At 35.8% G+C, this 23,181-nt stretch overlaps 1 protein-coding gene across 2 annotated transcripts in view; it reads right to left on the bottom strand.

The window, feature by feature from the left end:
- Window positions 1–7,972: 7,972 nt before the first annotated feature.
- RASA2 (RAS p21 protein activator 2) overlaps window positions 7,973–23,181 on the bottom strand; it is a 59,612-nt gene continuing 44,403 nt past the window's right edge. The window contains exons 16-24 of one of the 2 annotated variants that reach the window (XM_070753345.1): window positions 22,982–23,068; window positions 22,825–22,902; window positions 22,379–22,452; window positions 20,652–20,758; window positions 19,974–20,056; window positions 16,844–17,052; window positions 14,693–14,796; window positions 10,989–11,178; window positions 7,973–9,858 (exon numbers count right to left, since the gene is read on the bottom strand). In XM_070753345.1, coding sequence (XP_070609446.1) covers window positions 9,828–9,858; window positions 10,989–11,178; window positions 14,693–14,796; window positions 16,844–17,052; window positions 19,974–20,056; window positions 20,652–20,758; window positions 22,379–22,452; window positions 22,825–22,902; window positions 22,982–23,068 — 963 coding nt within the window. In that variant the 3' untranslated portion in view covers window positions 7,973–9,827. The remainder of the gene's footprint in view (window positions 9,859–10,988; window positions 11,179–14,692; window positions 14,797–16,843; window positions 17,053–19,973; window positions 20,057–20,651; window positions 20,759–22,378; window positions 22,453–22,824; window positions 22,903–22,981; window positions 23,069–23,181) is intronic. The other variant, XM_070753344.1, reaches the window with a different exon arrangement.

Below are 23,181 nucleotides of genomic sequence, written 5' to 3'. Positions count from 1 at the left end.
CCCCCCAGGCCCTCTGGAAGTCTAAAACAACCTATTTCCCAACTTTTGGTGGGCCTGATAGGTCCATTTTTAATGCGCCCCAGGCTTCAGAGCCAAAAATGCTCTCCCCCTATCTCCCAGAGACTGTGGAAGCTGAAAATGCCTCCCCAGAGCCAAAAATCAACTGGCCGACACACACATGCACATTGGAGCTGACCTGGGGCAATGGCTCATGTGCCAGTAGATATACGGTAGATCTGCGTGCCACCTGTGGCACCCGTGCCATAGGTTCGCCATCACTGACATATACGGTACCTGTGCATTTTATTTTTATTTCCTAAATGTAAAACCTTACTTTTTTCACCATTGGATTTCATAGCACCCAATGTTCAAGTGTGTCAAGCTCCTGTAGCTTGAGCCTATCTTCTGGAGAGTTAGCTATTCCTGCCAGTTTTATGTCATCCGCAAATATGATGTGTTCCCCATCTATCCCTTTGTCCAAGTCATTGATGAAGATGTTGAAAGTACTGGGTTTAAAACAGCGCCTTGGGGTACTCTACTGCATACTTTCCTTCATGTAGATGCAGTTCCATTGAGCATTACAGTACATCTTCTCTGTGGGGGCCCTGGCCCTCGAATCAGCTCCCCCTGGAGATCCACACTGCCCCCATCCTCCTTGCCTTATTTGGTAACTAGATCCTAACCTCTAGCCAACAAATGTGCAGTATGTTTGTGGTTTGAACTTGAATGAATGATTTTTAATGTTTTAGCCTTGTTAGAAAGGTTTTAAAGTAGTTATTTATATTAATTGGATTTAGATGTGTTATTGCATAGTTTTTTATTGATGTTGTGAGCCGCCACGAGTCCACGGAAAGGGGTGTCATACAAGTCCAATAAATAAATAATAAATATGTTGAGTGCACTGTTAACCTTATTAATTTTAGATTGCTGGGGACAGAAATGTTCTGCATTAATTAAATCTCTGTCCCCACTGTCAGTTTAAATGTTTATTCAAGAAACCTGTAAATTTAATAAAGTAGCTCAGTCCCTTTCTTTGATGGATGCAAACCATCTCTTTTGTAGTTTTTCATTGGACCAGCTGCAGATATCATGACTAATGAAACCAAAGCCTTCCCTTTTACACCACTCCTTTAGCCACACATTAAACTCTGCTACACATTGGCCTTTCCTTTTTTCCCCTTATATACAGATAAAATCTCTGAAAAGATTAGCCTACAACCTATACTACTACTAAGTTCATACCCCAAGCTCTGGAAGTCATTCTGCACAGAAAGTACATCTTTTGGGGGCAGATCATTTGTGCCAAGATGTATAACAGCATCAACATCACAGTCCTTACTGGCATTCCTCAGAGAGGGGCAGCATAGAAATCCAATAAATAAAATAAATAAATTCTTGACTATCTTAAGAATACGCCCCTTGTCTCTGCTGGCAATAGCACCTGGCATATATCTGACCTCTTTCAAAATCTCAATATTCTTTCCTAAATTTACATCCCTTTCAATTGAATCACCAACCAGAAGGTGGATTTTCTTTTTGCTGTTCTTCTCTTGGACCACGTTCCCCTGGTTTTTTGAGTTATCATTATCACAAGTATCTTGACCTGTCACTTTAGTGACCCTATTAAAGTCAGCATATGTTATGCTGGGAAACAGCGTAATATTATACACTGCTATACAAAACTAGAGTTGAAATGTATGCATTAGTTGCCATGGCTATCATACAGATAAGAACAGAGCTCCCCTACGAGACACAAAGATTCAAAATTTACAAAAATTTATTTCATATATTTTAATTCTTAAATGATTATTAATGAATTGTTGAACATTTAATGGATTTAGCATTGAATCCTAGTGTTCTCCAATAGGTGGGATTTTACTTGAAATCTAAAGTGTAGCAGATTATAATGCGCACGGTAAGTAAATCTATATTTCTAATGTAATTTTTAAAATGCAAATATAATTTACTTGAGTGAATAATTAATTTCAAATATGAGGTAAACTGAGCAATTGATTTGCTTTCTTTTCTTATCCAAGGCTATTTGTATACTAAGCTATAAGCCATAGAAAATCTCACAGGACCATCTTAAACCAACTTAATCTTATCCTCCTTAGACGTATGACTCTTGGCTGAAAATAGTTGCCTGTTCAGGTTACTTTGTTATATCTGGACAAATCAAACCATTGTTTATGATTTCGGTATGCTTCTACAAATCGCAGCTAAATTAACCATACTTACCTGTTAAAATATAATGAAAACAATGTAGTTTTTCATTATATAACTCAAGAAATGGATTCTTTCTATCTTTTAATGGTCATGTTGGAGGAAAGAAAGATGTTTATGGACTATTTGTTACTGTTGATTTTCTTAACAATCTAGCTTTACACCATCATGTTAGAAGAGTAATACCTCATTAAAAAACTTTGGTCCAGCTGGAAGCACCTAGTAAGAGCCCCTTTCCAGGGTTACAGGAGAAGATGGTTAACGGTTTTGAAGGAGGAAGAGGACTCTAAACCTCAATGACAGATAAAGTGGCAAAACCATCTTCTTGGAGAAGGGAAACTCTGATTCCAAACATCCACTGCCTTGTGGCTATATCCATTATTGGAAAAGGCTTCAGGAGTAAACCTTGAGGCAAAGTCCAGAGTCGGAGTCCCTGAAGCAGTTCATGACTGTGTACAGCCACGTTCTGATAACTCCTGCAACGCAGCTGGAACCAATTGTATCGGCTGTGCTGTTCCACTGGATTATTTCAGTGACGTGGAAAGAGAGTATCTGCTGCTTGGGTACCAGTCTATCCCCTATACCAGTGTTTCCCAACCAGTGTGCCGCGGCACACTAGTGTGCCGCAAGACATGGTCAGGTGTGCCGCGAAAAAGGAAGCTCAGCTTCTGGTTTCGCAACTTTTTCCTGAGAGTGTGAAGAGCAAAAAGTTGTGAGACCGGAAGCTGAGCTTCTTTCTTTGCGTCTTCCAAGTTTTCCGGCAGCTGCAGCGCCCCGCCTGGCTGGAGCTTCCCTGGCGGCGGCAACAGATGAGCTTTGGGGCCCGGCGGGAGGGTGGTGGCAGTGAGAGGGCGGCGGCAGCAGCGGCACCGGGCAGTAGCCGCTGGACGGCGGCAGGGTGGACTGCTGCGAGCCAGAACTCCAGGACAGAGGCACCGACGGCGGCGGCTGGACATGTTGCTGTACGCCGTACATGCTGGCATTGCGTGGCTGGCACTTGCCTGCTGGCTGGGCCGGGACGGAGGCTCCAGCCCCACGCCCATGCCCAGCGCAACACCAGCATGTACGCCGTCTAGCAACACGTCCAGCCGCTGCTGCCGTCGGTGCCTCCATTCCGGAGCTCCGCCTCACAGCTGACCACCCTGCCGCCGCCCCACCGCTACTGCCCAATGCCGCTGCTGCGCCGTGGTGTACGAGAAAGAGAGAGAAAGAGATAGCGAGAGAGGGAGAGAGAGGGGGGAGAGAGAGAGAAAGCAAAAAAGAGAGAGAAAGAGAGGGGGGAGAGAAAGACAACAAGAGAGAGAGAGAGAAAGCAAGAGAGAGAGGGGGAAAGGAGGGTACGGGAAAGACATAGAGGGAGGTAAGGAAGGAGAGAGAAAGAGAGCAAAAAAGAGGAAGGAAGGGAGAAACAAAGAGGGATGGAGAGAGAGAGGGAAAGAAAAAGGAAGAGAGAGAAAGAGGAAGAGAGAGAGAAATAGAGCAAAAGGGAGGAAGAGATATTTTTTTTGTCCAAACCCCCCCCCCCCCCCCCCCCGCTCAATCTTCCCCAGGATTTTGTAAATGTGATTAATGTGCCGCGGCTCAAAAAAGGTTGGGAAACACTGCCCTATACTAACCTACCCAGGCCTCAAGCTTTGGAGAAGACATTCCAGCTTTGCGTATAGCACTGAAACGACTTGACAAGCAGCAGTCACTGGTTATAAGTCTTTGCTTGATTGGGATAGAGCGTGATGCCAGGGACCACTTTCGACGGTGGGATTGGTTAATATGCCTCATTGGCATAATAATAAGCAGTCTGATAACTTTGCACTCTGCAATAATCATAACGAAACTTTAGCCCTAAAGTTGAACACTTGGAATGTTCGGACAATGATTCCCAGTTTCTCTGACAATCTATAAGAAATAGATGACATAAGCAAGACTGCTGTTATCGATATGAAGCTGAGCAGACTGCAAATGGACATTGTTGCCCTTCACGAGACAAGGCTCTTGGACTCAGGATCTGTTAAGGAGAGAAACTTGTCATTCTTCTGTCAAGGTAAACCATCAAATGAGACTAGGGAATACAGGGTGGGCTTTGTGGTCAAAAACACCCTACTAGGATTCATTACGCCACCTGCCATAGGGACTGAGAGGATTCTGTTTTTACAGCTACACTTGCTAGTAGGACCAATCACTCTTATTAGCGCATATGCAACAACTTTATTATCGTCAGTAGAATCTAAAGATCAATTTTATGATGATCTGGTCACCACTATCGGGAAGGTCCCTGGCAAAGAATCACTGTTTATCCTTGGAGATTTTAATGTCAGAGTCGAAGCCAATTATAGTTCTTGTCAATTATTATTTGTACGAAATCATATCTATTTAAAAGTAAACATTTCAATGAGTGGAATCCCAAATTATCTTATTTTGCCTATTCCATTTAAATTGCATAAAGGTATGTTTTGGCAAATCACTTTATCATTTAACAGTTTAGTGAATATACTTATGCAATTTGACTTTGATTTGATTTTAAATATCTTTGCACAAAGAAATTTCATTTACATTTCATTTACATTTTATATAGTTAAGAATGAACTACTAAAATAAAGTACAATAAACAAATTTCAAATAGTTCTACTATACTTTAATACTTTAAGAAAATAAACTTTAAATAAAACAATATATACATATCATCATTAATATTCAATACACCATCATTAAAATATAGTTAAATTTACATTGCCAACCAAAGCTAAGTAGTGAACAGATACTACTTAGGATTACTTCAAATAGAAACTCCTTTCAATTATTCTCACCTATTTGTACAAAATGTAACGTAGGACTTTCTACTGCATAGGAAATATACAACTGACAAAATGAATTGCACGGGCAGATCTGAAATTATCTCTAGCACTTGGTATGTTTCCATCAACACTGATGTGGTATATTGAAATTTAAACTACCGTAATTCAGTGTTGCTGCTGTGTTGATTTTCACTGCCTCAAAATTTTATTGGCACAATATGGTACCATCTGTTTTGAAAGTGCTTTTATTCCTGTAAAAATTATAAATCTAGTTTGTCAGATGAACATAATTGTCAAATGGAAATAATTATTGAATGCAATTTAATATTTATAAAAGAGCAATGTAAAACCCATAATTAAAATACGAAAGAAGATTTTAAGGACACTATGCTTCAGATGCTACTGCTGTGCACCCATACCTGAGAGAACAGAAAGCCAAGGAAGTCCTTTAATTAAAAAAGGGTATTGTCCAGAAATAAGGATAGCATATGACATTATTTGCTTAGTAACCTAACAAATTTTCAATCAGGAATTCTGATTTTAAAAAAGGAAAAATAATTGTATGAAACGTGTGCTAGATTCTGTGAATAGTGGGCAACCCATAGTGGGCAACCCATTCAGATATAAAATAATCATTTCATTTAGCACTATATTAAAACCATGTTGAAAATTCTGATGTTTCCCTTCATGTTGCAATTCAATTTAAAATAATTTGTTTTCAAATTTTATTTCAAAGGAGAGTACTGGTGAAATTCACTTGGGCAAAGAGTGTTGTTTTAGTCATGATGGTCCCAGGGTATCAGTCTTTCAGTGTATAAGGATGTCTCCAGCATTTTGCAGCTTACTAAGGGATTGGAATCTATAGACAATCAGGGAGGATTAATTGTAATGCTGAAATGTAAAATAGAAAACACCTCTGGCCCACTATAATCTGAAAGCTAGAGAAAAAAAAGGCCAGGAAAATAAACACAAAATGAATCCTCAAGTTTGAAGACATGAGATCATTTGAAAGGGTAAAGTATTAACAATAAGGCTGATTCTGCACAGTTAATATAAGAACCCACCCACACAAGCATGAAGCCTGCACAAAGCCAAAAATAAATCATGATTTTGGTAGGATAAAACTATTTTCCATGACAATTATTTATAATCTGACTTCTAAGATAAATATTTTACAAGGCAGTTTGCAATCAATTATCAAAAATCATAAGTAAAAAAGGAAATAACAAATTGTAAAAAAAAATTCTGGTATCCTTCCTAAGGGCAGTTGGTTGATGGAACTAGAACTTTGGTAGGTGATAGAGCATAGTTCAGTCAGAGGGTATCTTGAGAGTATCTTCATAGTCCTTTCTCTTCATCTCTGTCTCTCTAGAAATCCTCCCCAATGACTGCCCTCAACAATTACAGTACTTCATAAAGCTGATAACATAGTTCTAGTTCCTTTAAAGATAACTATTATAAATGTACTATCTTTTAACACTATTTGCAGAATGAAATCCTCAATACTAGATTTCATGCTTTCTGAAACGGTATTGGTATATTCCCTGCAAGTCCTATTATATATAAAAAGGGAATAACTCTGATTTGGAAGCAAAAGGTTTAAGTGGAATGAATACCAATAAGAGTAAGAATTGAGTAACATCTTACTAAAATACCACAAATAATATTAAAACAGAATGAATGACACAGTGATGATCAAAGTAATGCTGTAATTCAGCATATAAGCAAATATGTCAAATATTTGTAAGTATAGATTGATTTCCTAAAAGTCTCAAGATGATAATACAGTACTATTCAGTCATATATATTGATGTCACATGGTGATTTTTCACACATCTCTACAGGACTGAGGAAATATATGAACATTTTTAGATAAATACTTCATGGGGAAAGTCAGCTTAGCCTCATCCATACACCAAAAACCAATAGCACATTAGCTATTTGAGGTGGAAAACATTTAGCAGCTGGCTGGTACAGAAATGTCTAATTAAAAAATCCCGCCAAACAGATACAAAAAATGCAATTCCAACGATTGTAAAATATTTCCGTTTATTTTCAAAAGCTAGATTTTTCAGAACAAAATAAAGCTTTCATTTTTATTGTATAAATATTTCAATATAGCAATCTTAAGTTGGTATTATAGGAATAATTCAGGGTGGAGGAATTCACATTTATTTAACCCTATTGATTTGGTATAATCTAGGAAGGAAATAATGTTTTTCTGTCAAATGCTGTAAATAGGTATAAAATAGTTCTTGGATTGAAAGTTATAAATCTAGAATATTTTCAGTTGACTCATGGCTGTTTCCTATTTGACAGTCTAGGAAAAGGGAAGTCTGGTGAGTCGTGGAGAATTTCTGAGGATGAATCTCTGAACTTTCCTTCCACAGATGATAAGATTCAGAAAATGTAATAGTTCGTCAAGGATCCACTTTTTTTCTTTAAAATCAAAGATGATTTATCTCCATGCTTTATGTATAAAATTGATGTTTTCATTTTTTTTCCTTATATCAATAATTTCCAATTTCAAAATGTATTACAGTTTATGGATGAATATGTAGGCATAGGAATGAAAGCATATTTTAATGCTCATAATTTTAAGGAAAAGAATCAGTCAAACACTGATTTGATCCTGGACAGATGGGGTTTATGGAAGATAAAAAGCTGTTGTGTATTTTCTGTGTGTGAAATACAATAATATATTGTAAAGTGTATTTGAAATTTAGTTTTATTGTTGGGTATACCCGATAACTTTTTAAATGTAAATAGTTGGCAGGTCAAATTAGTTGGACAAATAGAGATGTAGACAATTATAAATGGTAGACCTATTTTGCAAGGGGGGGAATTATTATTGTTGAAATATATTTAGCAATAATAAACTAGGATGACCATATACCGGTATGTGCATGGTTTTTTTTAAATGCACTTTTTTGTCATTTAGTTGCTTTGCTATTGTTTCCTTTTTGCTGTGGAATTTTTGTATTTTAATTTTGGAAATATAATTTATTAAGGAATGGAAGAATATTATTCTGATATTTTGTATAAAAAGCTTCAATGTAGGTGATTATACAGATACAATTTCTGTTATGGGTCCTCTACATCACACTTGCATTTTGCTTTGCATTTACCAGTTATAATTTGTGGTAATGATTGTGTAATACAGCCTGTGTCATTCATTCTGTCTAAATTATTACACTTTTCCTTACATTTTACCTGAAATGCACAATCGGCATTTATAGATTTATATATCCAGTGAGCTTGTTTGTTTTAATAAGCATTTGTATCTATGTCTCAAATAAAAATATCAAAACATTTAGTGACAAGGCATGGATACCAGCTATTGGGGAAAAGAAGTTCTATTTAGATGTTAGTTCAGTCTTAGGATCAGACTATTTACTTTAATGGCAAGCTCTCTTATTTTGCTAGCATATCATTACGTATTTAAGCCAATTATTTTTATATTTCTATTATACAATGAAAGCGGTCCTAATGAGTGGTGGCAAATAATAGTAAACCAGAAGTCTTAAAAGGATACTAATAAACAGATAATCATGAATGTTAACTTCAGTGGAAATACACTGATTTTTATAGTGCTTAATAAATTGCTCCCAAGGTGAGTATTCTGTAGTACCATTCAATAAAGAAAAGGTAAAGTCTCTTGAGTTAAGCTTGAATTCTGATAACTTCATATAATACTGATTTTAAAAACTTAGCCTTTTCTTCTCCCAATATTAGTTTGTTCAGATTTATTACATACCAGTCTTTTTTATCAGTTTACACGTACAAATACAACAAGGCAAGTTTAAGAGTTTCTAAAAGTAAAGTTTAGTTTAAAACTTTACTTGGCAAGTAAAAAATATTCTAGATATAAAATTTCATAAAAGTATGGATTTAAGCCATAGTAGTGATCATTCAACTGATCTTAATGATTAGATACTATAAAGTATCTAGAATTATAATCTGGGGGTAACCAGATATGTAAAGTGCTTGGAGTGACTTTCAAAAAGAGCTTGTTACAATTGGGTATGGCAATGTCCACTGTATACCATCTACCTTTAGGCATTTTAAAAAAAGTATTACTAATGATATGCCACATGGTATTTAGCTACAGTATTATCTGAACAGCATATATTCTTCTCCTTACGACCCCAATCACTAAAAATACTAATGCGTTATTTCAAAAAGAAAAACACAATTGTTTCACTATTCACTCCAATTGTAAACAAGACATATAGATTCCCTGACTTGTCCTGCTTCAGCGACACTTCTTAAATAGCATAACTTTGCTAATTGTCAATGCACATTTTGAAAAAGTACCATCATATTGTTATTTAAAAAAACATTTATACTGTAGGTTAAGAAAGGAAGTTTTAAAAGTGACTGTGCGCTGATTGTAAAGCTTCAATTTTTTTTGCCACCTGTCAGAATATCTTTGTCCAGAAAATAGTGATAGTCAGAGAAGCTGATGATTATCCTGGCAGATAAAATTCCAACTGAAGGTGGTAGTTGTTTTCTTCCATAGAAAGCTTATTTCTTTAGAAGATCTTCCCAGCTTTAGATAATTTGTTTACTTACATTTTTGTATGTTAAGTTCTTCAAACAATATGGATAGGTTTTCTCTTATCCCTGCAGAAATCTGATCCCACATTGTTTTTTCCACTGTTAAATATTAAATAAGCTTGTGAATGCAGCTAATTTGCAGGAAATGTTTGTTCTTAAATTCCCTGAATTATCACAAAAGCAGTTTCTTATTAAAGAGTGAAAATTATTCCAATTCCTTTCTTCCAGAGTCCATCTCTATCAAAGTGCCTTTGGTTAGGAAATTTTTCCAACAATTGGGTTTTCTCTACAAAAAGGGAAAAAAAGAACCTTATCTAACTATTTGTTAGAAACAGCAAGTTTAAAAATATTTTACCTACAATTAGTGCTGTGTTGTCTGACAACAATAAAATTTCAATTTTACTGATCCCCACTGAGCATATTTAAATCTACTTGGCTATCTCCCATGAATAAAAGAAAACTTCTGCATTCTATAGTGCACACTTTGGATGCGGGATCTAAATTTAATTCAGTACCACCTTAATTTTACAAAATCTGAGGCAGTTTATACAATTTGTATAATGACATCCCTATGGAAAGGAGAAAAATAGGGCAAATAATGTATTTTCATATTTAACAGTTGGAAATATTGAACACTTCCTCTACCAATTAGTCGATTAAATCAAGGTTTTACTGTATTAAGATTTGCAAAAAGAAGGTTGTGATCTTAACTGCCCATCTCAACTGCCCTGAGAGATAATTCCAAGTTCTAAACACATTGTATTCCCAAAACTAGTCATATCCAATTAAAATTAGTTGGGTATTGGTAAGGATTGCATTTAGTTGTGATATATACTCATTTTATTGCTGCAAATTTGTTATTATGCTTCAGAATTTACTTTCTTCCCAAATTACATCTTCTAGTATATTGTAAAAGGCAGGACAAAATCCACTTGCTTGATTTCTAATCACTTGCTCCCAAATTTGAATTGATTGCAATGAATCTGTGTTAAAGATATAGTAAATAATGATATGTTAACATTTGGTTGAACTATCTGTTATAACCAAAATCTATTATCATGAGTTGTCTTGAACAATACATAATGCACGAGGTGGGTTCCAGTTTTCTTTAATGGCAGTTCACTCAGGGACACCCCCACACGCTTGCTTTGCGCGTGCATATGCAGTGCTAAAACAAAGCTTCTGTGCATGCCGAGAAGCAAAAAACAAGATGGCAGTGACTATGGCGCAAAGAGAACAGCTCAGGGACATGGTAGGCCTGTGTCACTATTGGTTGTAGAACCGGTCCGAACCAACAGAAATCCATCTCTGATAATGCATTAGATGACTATGGGGTCACAGAATTACATTAACATAAAGTTGCAGTTTGTTAAAGGATAAGCCTATTGTAATGGTAGAATAGCCTACAATACTTACTCACTGCCATATTTAGCACTAGATGATCTTTTTTCTCGATACTTAGCATGATGAATGTCCAATTGTTCTACAATTGATATTATTTGCTGAAGAGTTTGAAAAGTTGCTACTGAATCCTCAATTTTGAAATTAGAATAATCATCTGCCTCTTTCTGTGGTCCTTGGTAGACAGCTATACTTCCACAAGCCTCTAGAAATAAGTATACATTAGAGTATTATGAAGTTTTAAATGTTCAAGAAACAAACTTTTGTTGATTTGGATCTTCAGACAGGTTTTGCCATAAATGTGATTACAGTAATTAAAATAATGAAGAAAGGTATTTTTGGGGGCATAACAGAATATTGTTTCCTATTAATTCACTAATTCATCAGTGTAAATTAAAACAATTTAAATTAGTTGTTATCTGGACTGATAGGTACAAACTTTTCCATGAAAAAATATAAAAGGCTCAAAAGAATCACTATTAATATTCTTTCATAAATCTATAAATTCTATCAAGTCTGACTATCCAGGAGATGGGATGGAGTCTTGGGGAATGCTTACAATACCCTTTTGACTTAGTTGTACTGGAGCCTTTAAATTCACAAATATCACTTCCACTCTTGCTACAGTTGGATGGATAGGCTCAAATTAAAAACTATTTGGATGTAATGGAGATTCGGCTTTAACAGAGATGTCTCCCTTCCCTGTATTATCTTATTAAATGTAGGGTTTGCTTTATTAACACATATATGCAGTAATTGAGATGGACACTGGCAGGATACTTTGAGAATCATATCTTGAATATAGTGCATTCGGAAAGTATCCAGACCTCCTACACTTTTGTCAATTTAGTTACGTTGCACTTTAATTCCTGTTATTGAAATTTATTTTTTCCTCATTAATCTACACTCAGTTCCCCATATTGACAAAATGAAAACAGAAGTTTAGAAATGCTTGTAAATTTATTAAAAAAAATTAAAACCCTGAAATATCACATTGGCATAAGTAGTCAGACCTTTTGCAACAACCAGGGAGAGATTATATTTGATGTTCATTATTAAGTTTTATCCAGCTAAGCTACTGAAATTTAGCTCCGGTGCCTCTTATTTCTTTTGAACGTTGCTGACATGATTCTACACCTTGATCGAAGTCAACCTATAGTAAATTAAATTCATTGGGCATGATTTGGAAAGACACAAACCTCTCTAAGGAAGACATCACAGCTGAAAATGCATACTGTAACAGAGCAAAAACCACGAGGTCAAAGGAACTACTTGCAGAGCTTAGACAGGATTATTGCAAGGCACCAGTCTGGGGAAGGCTCCAGTAAAATTTCTTCTGCACTGATGGTTCATAAGAGTGTGTTATGTCTGGAGGAAAACAGGCACCGCTCATCACCTGCCCAATATCATCCCAATACTGAAGCATGGTGGTGGCAGCATCCTACTGTGGGAGTGTTTTTCAGGATCAGGAATTGGGAGTCAGGGTTGAAGGAAATGACCAAGAGCCTATAGGATGTGACATTGGCTGCAAAAGTCCTGGAAGCAAATTTTGCTGCATTAAGAGTTGCATCTGTAGAGAATTCATCAGTCGCCAGGAGTTTGTTTAGATCTTGGTGGAGCGTGAATCTTCAGGTGACACTCTAGTCAACATTTGTCTATTCCATAAAACCAAATTTCTGTTGAAAAGGGAAGCTGCTGGGGTTGCCCTGATGGACTAGGCCAGTGATTGCGAACCTTATTTTCCTCAGGTGCCAAAAGAGCGTGTGCACATGCACAAGTGCCCACACCCATAATCCAGTGCCTGGGGAGGGCAAAAACAGCTTTCCCCACCCTCCGGAGGCTCTCTGGAAGCCTGTTTTCAAATTCTGGTGGGCCCAGTAGGATCGTGTTTCGCCTTCCCCAGGCTCCAAAGGCTTCCCTGGAGCTGGGGGAGGGTAAAAACACCCTCCGCCATCCCCCAGGAGGCTGCCTAGAAGCCAAAAATGCCCTTCCAGAGCCTCTGTGCAAGCCAAAAATCAACTGGCCAGCACATACATGCAGGTTGGAACTGAGCTAGAGAAACAGCTCGTGTGTCAGCAGATATAGATCCATGTACCACTCGTGGCACCTGTGCCGTAGGTTTGCCATCACTGGACTAGGCTGAAATCAAGTGTGCTTTGTTTTGCGATCCTCCAACTTCAGACCTTCCAAATGGTCAGCAGTGAGAACTGTGGAAGAGACTAGATTGGCCATTGGAATATCAATTGCTCGGAGCTGGAGAAGATCCTCCAGGTCTGACCCTATGTTACAGAATTGCTTGTCATAGTTACTGGGCGCGTTTTGTTAAGCAGGCTGACTCCATTGACATTGAATAATGTCCACAAACATCTTTGGCACTGGAATAGTCTCTTTTTCCAAAACTGATTCAGAAAACTGTTGGTACTATGTACAGACAATTGGGTTGGTAATATATAAACAAGATAACAATGATTGTTGTTACATGTTGCTCCTATAACCAAATGAGTTTGCCAGGTATACAATCAAAACAGAGATGGTTGTTAACTACATTTAAACACTCCTTTTCCCCATGGCTATTAAAACAAGCCTCAGGGCAGTAAGGAGACTTACCTACCCGTTCCCAACAAATATAATTAAAACCTGTAATAATCGAGAGTCCAAGATGTCTGTTGTCCAAAAACTGAGTAGAGAAATATTTCTTGCATCCCTCTAGGCTCAACTGAGTAAAACAACTGGCTCAGTGGGGCAAGGTGGAGGCATGGCTGTATATTTCTTTCTTAGTCCCTGGCAAGCAAACAAGAAGTTAACCCACGCTTGGACTCTCCAAGCAGCACACAGGAGAAACTGACTGGAATGAAGTACCGGGACATCCTCAATGAAAACCTGTTCCACAGTGCACTGGACCTCAGATTGGGCTGAAGGTTCACTTTTCCACATAACAACAATCCTCAGCACATAGCCAAGACAACATAAGAGTGGCTCAAGGACAACTCTGTGAATTTCCTAGAGTAGCCCAGCCAGAGTCCTGTATTGAACCCTATTATTGAACATCTCTGGAGGGATCTGAAAATAGCTGTCCACCAATGGTCGTCATCCAATCTGATTGAGCTTGAGAAGATTTTCAAGGAGGAATGGCAGAAAATTGCCCAATCCAGGCGTACAAGGCTTGTTGCATCATATCCAAAAAGACTCAAGGCTATAATTGCTGCTAAAAATATTCATCAAAGTACTGAGTGGAGGGTCTGAATACTTATGCCAATGTGATAATTCAGGTTTTTTAAACAATAAATTTACAGACATTACAAAAGATCTGTTTTCACTTTGTCATTATGCCTATAGATTAATGAGGGGGGGGGAAGAATTTCATCAACTGTAGAATTAGGTTGCAGCATAACAAAATTGACAAAAGTGAAGGGGGTCTGAATACTTACTCAATGCACTGTAACTGAAAGCAAATAATTCAATTTAAGCCAAGATTTTTTCTTTAATATATAAAAGAAGCAACTGTGTTTATAATATACGGAATGCACACAGAGGCAAGGAAGAAATCTACTATTATCCAACTTTTGCATTCTCCTTTATTTTTGTCTAATGTGATTTTTGTTTTGAGCCAACTTATTATATTTGAAAATTAGCTAGAATTGATATGGGATTACAATAGCTAATACTAGCTATTAATATTTCAAAACTGATTGTTACTTGGACAAATGGATTTTTCATACCTTGCATTTTTTGGAGTTTTGGCATACTGATTGCAAAGACTGAGTAGATTCTCTCTGTTTCTCGATCTCCATCTATTTCTATCTGTATGTCAGCAGGTACACCTCTTCAATTAGAAATACAAACGTTTACAAAATGTCATTTTTAAAGGAGAATCACTAGTTTTACATTAATGCATATACAAATAAAGAAAAAAAACAAGCAATCAGAGGTGCAAAACTTCTAGATCATTTAAATTTACAACTGTATCACGATAGATAGGAATTCTTAATATATGCCCTACCAGAATCCATGAAACAGTCAATTGCAATTTGCAATTTAATTCCTAATATCATGCAATAATCTTGTATACAACATTTGTATTATTTGATGCTAAGACAGTATAAGATTAAGGTTAAAAATAAGAAAAGTATTAAATCCCTCTACTGTATTCTGTAATGGTTTCAGACATAGAAATGCTCACTAAGCAAGAATCAATCAACCATCTTTTTAGTAAAAACAACAACCAGGAATAAGGTTGAAAGATAGGCACATACACATACAACGATCAGATTATTGCTTTGAGTAAGCAACATTATATAAAGCACAGAGAGTAAAAAATATCAAAGCTTGAAATGAGCAATATTGTTAAATCTAACTTATGCCAAATCCATTCAGTATACAGTGGTTCCTTCTACCTAAGAACACCTCTACTTAAGAACTTTTCTAGATAAGAACCAGGTGTTCAAGATTTTTAGCCTCTTCTTAAGAACCATTTTCTACTTAAGAACCCAAGCCTGGAAAAAATCCCCATGAAATTTGAGAGCGGCATGAAGGCCCGGCCAGTTAACCCCTAGGAAGAGATTATTCCAGCTATAAAATAAAGTAGGATATGAATAATCACTATTAGGCTTTAATATTGGTTCATTCCAGAAAACAATAAAATAATATTTTTCTAAAGTATATAAACTGGTAAACTGAATTATGCTCAAATAATGGTTATGCTGTGAATTTATTTTCTGAGTAGGTTTTTAAATATGAGCTTCCTCAAGCCATCAGAGAATGTTCACATCAGACTTCCCAAACTGAAATCAATCCACTAGCTTGTCCATATACAGTGGTACCTCTACTTAAGAATGCCTCTACTTAAGAACTTTTTTAGATAAGAACCGGGTGTTCAAGATTTTTTTTGCCTCTACTCAAGAACCATTTTCTACTTAAGAACCCGAGCCCGGAAAAATTTCCTAGGAAATTTGAGAGCGATACAAAGGCCAGTTTCCTGCCATTCCCCCTGGGTTTCTCTCTCTGGCGCAGTGTATGAGGCAGCCTCGCGCCGGGTGTATGGGAGGCACATGCTCCTCTTCGCGGCCTCAGAGTCCTCCCCTTTTTTTAAAGCCTTAAAGTTTTGGAATTTTTTTAATTCACCTCACTTTCTTCCTTCGGCAGTGACTGTCTTCCTCCTCTTCTTCCTCCTCCTCCCACCCAAATTCCGAGCTTTTATTTCTTTTCTAATGGGTTTGCACACATTATTTTTTCCTATGGGAAAATTGCTTCTATTACAATCTTTTCTACTTAAGAACCTGATCACGAAACAAATTAAGTTCTTAAGTAGAGGTACCACTGTATTTCCCTCCTTGCAAACCCTCCTTGCTTCCACCAATACATATATTATGGATGCCATATACTTTTTCTTACTTTATAGTTATAATAAACTTTTATTTCTTTTTTATAGTAATAGTATAGTATGTAATAGTATGTTTTTGGTGGATTTTATTGTGAAACGCCTTATATCTTAGGAAGCAGTGGTGAAGGCAGGCAGGCAGGCAGAGGATGGAAGGGAGAGAGGGAGGGAGGGCACTGCAATGATATATACTCAGGTTGCAAAGAAAAAAAAGTCATTTCCAAATAGCAACTTAAATACATTCATTCATTTTTATAGGATTAATAATCTATGTTGTTTCATAATAAGAATTGATGACAAGTTGCTATAAATATTAATAATTTTCAAATATAATAATGTTCACTTGCTAATCTCAAGCACGTGTGTAATTCTGACATGAATATCCCCCTTCAGTCATTAGGAAGGCAACCTAAGTTACAGCAATATACTGTAAGCAAAATTATTTCTATTCTAAAAACATGCAGATGTTATTTTTCTTGCAGATGTTACTTACGCAGTACATGGCATACAGCCCACTGTGTTTTCTGATGTGGCTTTACAGCAAAGCCAATTTCCATTCAAAAAAGCAGATGGATGATAAATGTTCAATCGCTTTTGGTTACATCTGCTCACTCTACAGAGAGCTTCTATCCACTCACTAGCCTCCACACAATTATTTGCCTGCACATAGAGTGGTTTCTCAACATGTATTACTTGAAACATCTGAAAAAGAAAAGGCCATTCAAACAATCAACAATTTATTTAGAGGGCGCGGGGGAAGCCTTGACACAATTTTTTAATGCTTATTTGTTTATGTATTATTTTAAAACTTTGAAAACAGAAGACTGGATTCTTATCCAAATGGCTGCTTTGGTGTAACAGATACTGGTTAATGTATTAACTTCCATTTTGTTCAGGAAAGGATGATATTGCGATCCACATTTTTGCTTCTAGGCTGATAGACTGCCCAATTTCATCTATGATTAAGATCAGATTAAGGCAAAGGAAAAGAGAAAGTAGGCGAGCATATAATCTCTCCCTAATTGTTCTAGTACAATAAAGAAGAAATGCAGGAAAGAGAACTCTGCCACAACTTGAATTAATAGGTATGACAAATAGGAGTCAGGCATTGAATTGGTTGACTGATTTTAATATATTGGGATTTTAGCTTGTAGTTTTTAATTAATTAGATTTGTTGTACGCATTGTTTTATATTGTGACTTGTGAGCCGCCCCAAGTCTTTGGAGAAGGGCGGCAAAGAAATCTAATTAATAGTAATAATAATAATAATAATAACAACAACAACAACAATAATTGAGGAATTAGATAATGATCTTTTTAGTACCACACATAATCCTTGTGTTCTTGATTTAATGAAAAATAAATCATCCTACAAATAAAAGCACTATCTTCTAACAAAATATTTATTTATAGTCGTATATTTTTGGAACTCACGAAAGCCCCACTAATATGCACATTTACTAGATTTTTTTGAGGAACTGAGATTGAACAGGTTGACACCTTTAAATAATTTGTAGTGGTCTTCAACATCAAAAGATCATTAAAGGACCATAATTATTGGAACAAACTTCCAGCAGACATGGTAGATAAATCCACAGTAACTGAATTTAAACATGCCTGGGATAAACATATATCCATCCTAAGATAAAATACAGAAAATAGTATAAGGGCAGACTAGATGGACCATGAGGTCTTTTTTCTGCCGTCAGACTTCTATGTTTCTATTATGTATTTTAGGCAGCATTATAATTTTCTTCTGCCATTCTTTTTCTTTTTCTCTAATGGTAGAGTTAGTTATTTGCCACTTTTAAAAACTTTTTAAAGCTTAAAAATTAGATTTTAAATGAAATACACTTCTCATCTTTTCCAGGTTGTTGAAAGACTTTGTCTGGGCACAACATAAAGTGTTGCCATTAGTGCTTCTATTGAGCAAATACTCCAAACTCCCCTTACTGGAATAAGTTTGCTTTTGGGAATCAGGCAAGATAAAAACCATTGGTCACATATTGCTACATTCATAATGAACCAAATTCTATTCTAACCCTAGCATTATCAATACTACTGTAGCCAGGTTCAATGTAGGTTATAATGCATCTTCAAATTCTGTAGTTCTGATTATATTATTACATAGTTTTATATTTTTAACTAGATCATTAAACCTAATAATAATAATATAGGATTTTTTACCCTAAATCAGAGGTATCCAACTGAAGGCCCATGGGCTGGATCCAGCCAATGGGGTGCTTAGATCTGGCCCGTGAGGCTGGCCTGGAAATAGCAAATGACTGGCCCGCAGTGTCTCTGCCAGCCAAAACAGAGCACGGGTTGGCATGTGCAGTGCCCCATCCTCTGTTTTTGGCCTCGTCGGCCTCCTACAACACTCCGCTGGCAGAGTGCTGCAGGAAGCGTCCATCCTGTCTCTCTTTCCCCAGTCGCCGGCCCATGGAGGACAACTACAATGCTCATCTGGCCCTCAAAGAAATTCAGTTTGACAACTCTGCCCTAGATTTTTAAATAGGCTCATAAATATTTATTGGCATTTTAAAAAACAAGAAGCAGGATAAAATACTGGTGCTTTTGAACTTTAGTGTTGGAGAAGACTCCTGAGAATACTATGGACAGCCAAAAAAACAAACCAATATATCACCAAATAAATCAATCCAGACTTTTCATTGAAATCACTAATGACTGGACTCAAATTTTCTTACTTCAGACACATTTATAAAGATCCAGCTCTCTGGAAAAGTCTCCAATATGGAAGGTGAAAAGAGAGGGGCAACCAGCAGATGGGTTCATTTACAGTAGTGATAACTGCACCATTGTGAGACTTGAACGAACAGGTAAGTGATAAATCATCACCTCTAGGAAATGAAAATGATTGGTTGGTTGATTGATCATCTATTGCCAGTAGAAGAAAGTGCTGGGATAATTTATATTTGACCACATGATCAAGACACAATTTCCTTCTGAGTTTTGCCTGCTAAAAAGTCTCATGGAAATATGGTACAGGTAGTCCTCGACTTACAACAGTTCATTTTTAGTGACTGTTCCATGTTACAAAATCACTAAAAAAGGGAATTTATTATCATTTTTCACACTTATCACCGTTGCAGCATCTACATAGCAGCGCGATCAAAGTTCAGACTGTTGGTAACTGAATCATCTTTATGATGGTTGCAGTGTCCCGGGATCCTGTGACTTATTTATTGTATTTTTTGTATTTATATAAATACAATAAATAAATAAAAAAAAATCAGACTGTTGGTAACTGAATCATCTTTATGATGGTTGCAGTGTCCCAGGGTCATGTGATCACCTTTTTCAATCTTCTGGCAAGCAAAGTCAATGGGCAAACCAGATTCACCTAACAACCATGTTACTAATTTAATTGTGATAATTCACTTAACAGCTGTGACAAGAAAGCTTGTAAAATGGTGTAAATTAACTGTTTTCACTTTGCAATTGTAGCTTGAGGCCTCCTTGTCAAAATCAACATACAACTATTTTTTCAGTACATGTAACAAGAGTTTGAACAGAGCTTTGTATCCTGGCATTAAAATTCTCACTTTTATGAGATATTTTAGAATTTTCCATACTTGAGTGTTATTTCAAAAGTTACTTACATTTTTCCTGTTAAATGCACCCTCATCAAGTTTTTCTACTGCAAGAATGTTTTTGACTGGAATAATGAATATAGGTTCTTTATCTGGATTAAGAAAAAAAATAGCAAATCCTTTAATTATAAATAAAACCTTAACTATTTAAGATAACGCAAAAACACAAATCCTGGTGGAACACATTATACAGTATATGATAAAGATAAGGATAGTGGACCATCTGATGTAAACTGAATGTATTCTGCTTGGGAGTGTGTCTGCTGTTAATTATTATGCTTTTATATTACTTCTGTGGTTTTGATAGATTTTAATTTTTCATATACTGTATGATGCCTAGCATCTATTAACTAGACACCTTGCAAATCCCAACAATGAATGAATGAGGTAAAGGAATCCAATATTTCCTTTTTTGCTTCTCAGACTCAAAAGAATATATTTGTCTACAGTATCCTGATTAACTCACATATATAAGTCCAATGGCAAATAGTATTGTAAACTTAATACATTTGGAAAAATTACATAATTAAAAACATAAAAGAGTATTTTTACTTATTTGTTTATATTGAACAAATACAATATTATAATGTACTCTTAACCATTGGAACTGAAGAATATAATCAGTTTATCACCATCAGGTCAAGCTATTTAACTTGAAAGGTTAACATTCAAAAGGAAGTACAATACCTTGTTGCTTATGATAAGAGAGTTCTCTACTTGTAAGGCAGAACCAACGCTTCTTGAAATTCTTTTTTCCAATACGAGTTCTTCCTTGTGCTCTTTTGAACATCTCCCTGTGAAACAAATGCAAGGACATTTTTCACAGGTATTTTCAAATTTTCTAACAGGCTATCCAGATGTATTCATTTATAAATTAGATTAATGGATACAACTTCTGATCTTATTATAAATGGTCAGAACAAAAAAGTACGGAGGACTAATTCTGATTCTGCATAAAAGCATGCTGAACTAAACACTGTGCAGTTTCCTTCATATTTTTTTCCCTTTCTTTTCCTATAGTGCACTCTCTTCCTTCTCGCCCTCTTCTCTTTTTCTCTCCTCTCTCACTGTTTTTGTCTTTCTATTCTTGTTGTATGAAAGTTGACATGTAAAAATTGGGATATGGGGTTCGATTAATATTTTATGCAAGGTTTGTACCACTCACAATGTTTTTTTTAAAACACACACAAATTTTTAAACCCCAAAATTGTCATGGAGCCTAATTTAGGAATACTAATCAAAACTGAATATAGTTTAAAAAAAACAGAGGTATAAAGTAGAATACCATTTCATTGGTACTGTTATTATAATTTACTGCATAAAACAAGAAATGTGTACAAAATATGAAGATATTTTTTGACATAGTCTGCGACTTATGACTCCAATTGAGCCCATTTCTGTTGTTAAATGAAACAGCTGTTAAGTGAATTTTGCCCCATATTATGGCCTTTCTTATCATAATTATTAACTGAATCACTGAAGTTGTTCAGTTAATAACACGAATGTTAAGTGCATCTGGCTTCCCGATCAACGTCACTTGTCAGAAAGTCACAAAAGTGATCACATGGTCCTGGGACTCTACAACTGTCATAAATATGAGTTAGTTGCCAAGCATCTGATTTTGATCATGTCACCATGAGGATGTTGCATTAGCCATAAGTATGAAAAATGATCATGTCATTTTTTCCACTGCCTGTAACTTTGAACAGTCACTATATGAACTGTCGTTAAGTCGAAGACTACCTGTATTTTCATTTATTGTATAAAAGAAAATCTTTGTATAGAAAGATCGATCCCATTTATAAATAACTTCATAGACTTCTAAACTACAGTAAAAGTCAACAAGTTAATGCCTATACCAGTTCCAAATATTGTTCATGAAATTCCTTTAAAAAATGAAAGTGTTTCTGTTAACATCAACTAACACTGATCATATTACCTAGTTTAGGTAATGAAATGTCTACAAGAAAATAATCAAACTCAAAGAGTCCTCATTCCAACACTGACCTAGAAATATTCTCCCTTAAGGCTATAATTTTTGAACTCCTTAATTATTTGTTAATTTTTATTTTCTGGCTTCATACTTCTTGACAGCATAAAACAATGGCAATTCACACTTGAAATGTTTGCCCATGCTTGATTTATAGAGATAGCAAAAGAGTAGGGGAGGGCAATCTTGTTCATAGGAACAAAATATTTTATATTTAGGTCAATAGGAATGCCTACAAAAGCCCAAATTTTAACAAAGCCTTAACATTCAGGGTAACTTCATCAAACACATAAGTAGTTGCGAATGAAAGACTACAAATTCTGCCTGGAACTAATATAAAGTGTCATAAATCTTACATATTTGTTTGATGTATTTTAAAAAAAATCAATTACAGCCTTGCACATTGTACTTTGTATTAAGTTACCCTTCTTTTAGATGCAATGGCTCATTCATGACACTTGGTTCTTTACTTTCCGTGGAAGACACTTCATCTAAAAACTGAATATGAAGAATGTATTAGAATAATAGGACTTATTTTCCCAATTTTACCCAGAATCTTAAAAATTAACAAATATTTGGAACATTAAAATACACTCATTTTTAAGTAAAATGAACATTTTAATAGTTCGAAGTTGTTCTACATTCTTCCTTTGCATTTACTATGTATTTATTTTTAAAACCTTCCTCCCAAGTATTTTACTAAAACAAGTGGAGTTTAAATGTAACACACAGAGAAGCCTGCTGGACAATTTAGATTTAATCTGTGACTCATAGAAAAAAAATATATGATAAAACTTTTTAATTTTGCAAGAAAGCTAGGGAAATATTTTTTTGGAGAAAGATCATTATTATATATAAAGGAAACAATACCTTTTTTACTATTTCAATGTATTCTTCTTCTTGAAACATTTTGAAAAATTCACACATAAATGTCTCCTTGAAGCTTGACTAAAAAGGAAAAATAGATAGAGGTAAATCTTTATAGAAAGATGCCAGTAGACTAAAGTAATTTCTGTGTGATACTTACCAGCTTGTTTTTGGATAAACTTCCCCAGCTTCCCAGTGTCTGAATTGCTTTTGATATAAGAGTTAATGCTCTAGATGTCTGTGCATCCTGTAAGAGGTATTAAAAACAACAACACATTCACTATTTTACAAGTGATAGTTCAAGTGGGTTGTATGCATGTTGTCTTTGACTGGCAACAATTCAGTGATGTACAAAGTTAC

Source organism: Erythrolamprus reginae, chromosome 5 (genome assembly GCF_031021105.1).
Source record: "Erythrolamprus reginae isolate rEryReg1 chromosome 5, rEryReg1.hap1, whole genome shotgun sequence".
In the NCBI taxonomy this organism is placed as follows: domain Eukaryota; kingdom Metazoa; phylum Chordata; class Lepidosauria; order Squamata; family Dipsadidae; genus Erythrolamprus; species Erythrolamprus reginae.
Note: the sequence above shows the minus strand (reverse complement) of the source record. Positions and strands in the feature narration are given on the sequence as shown.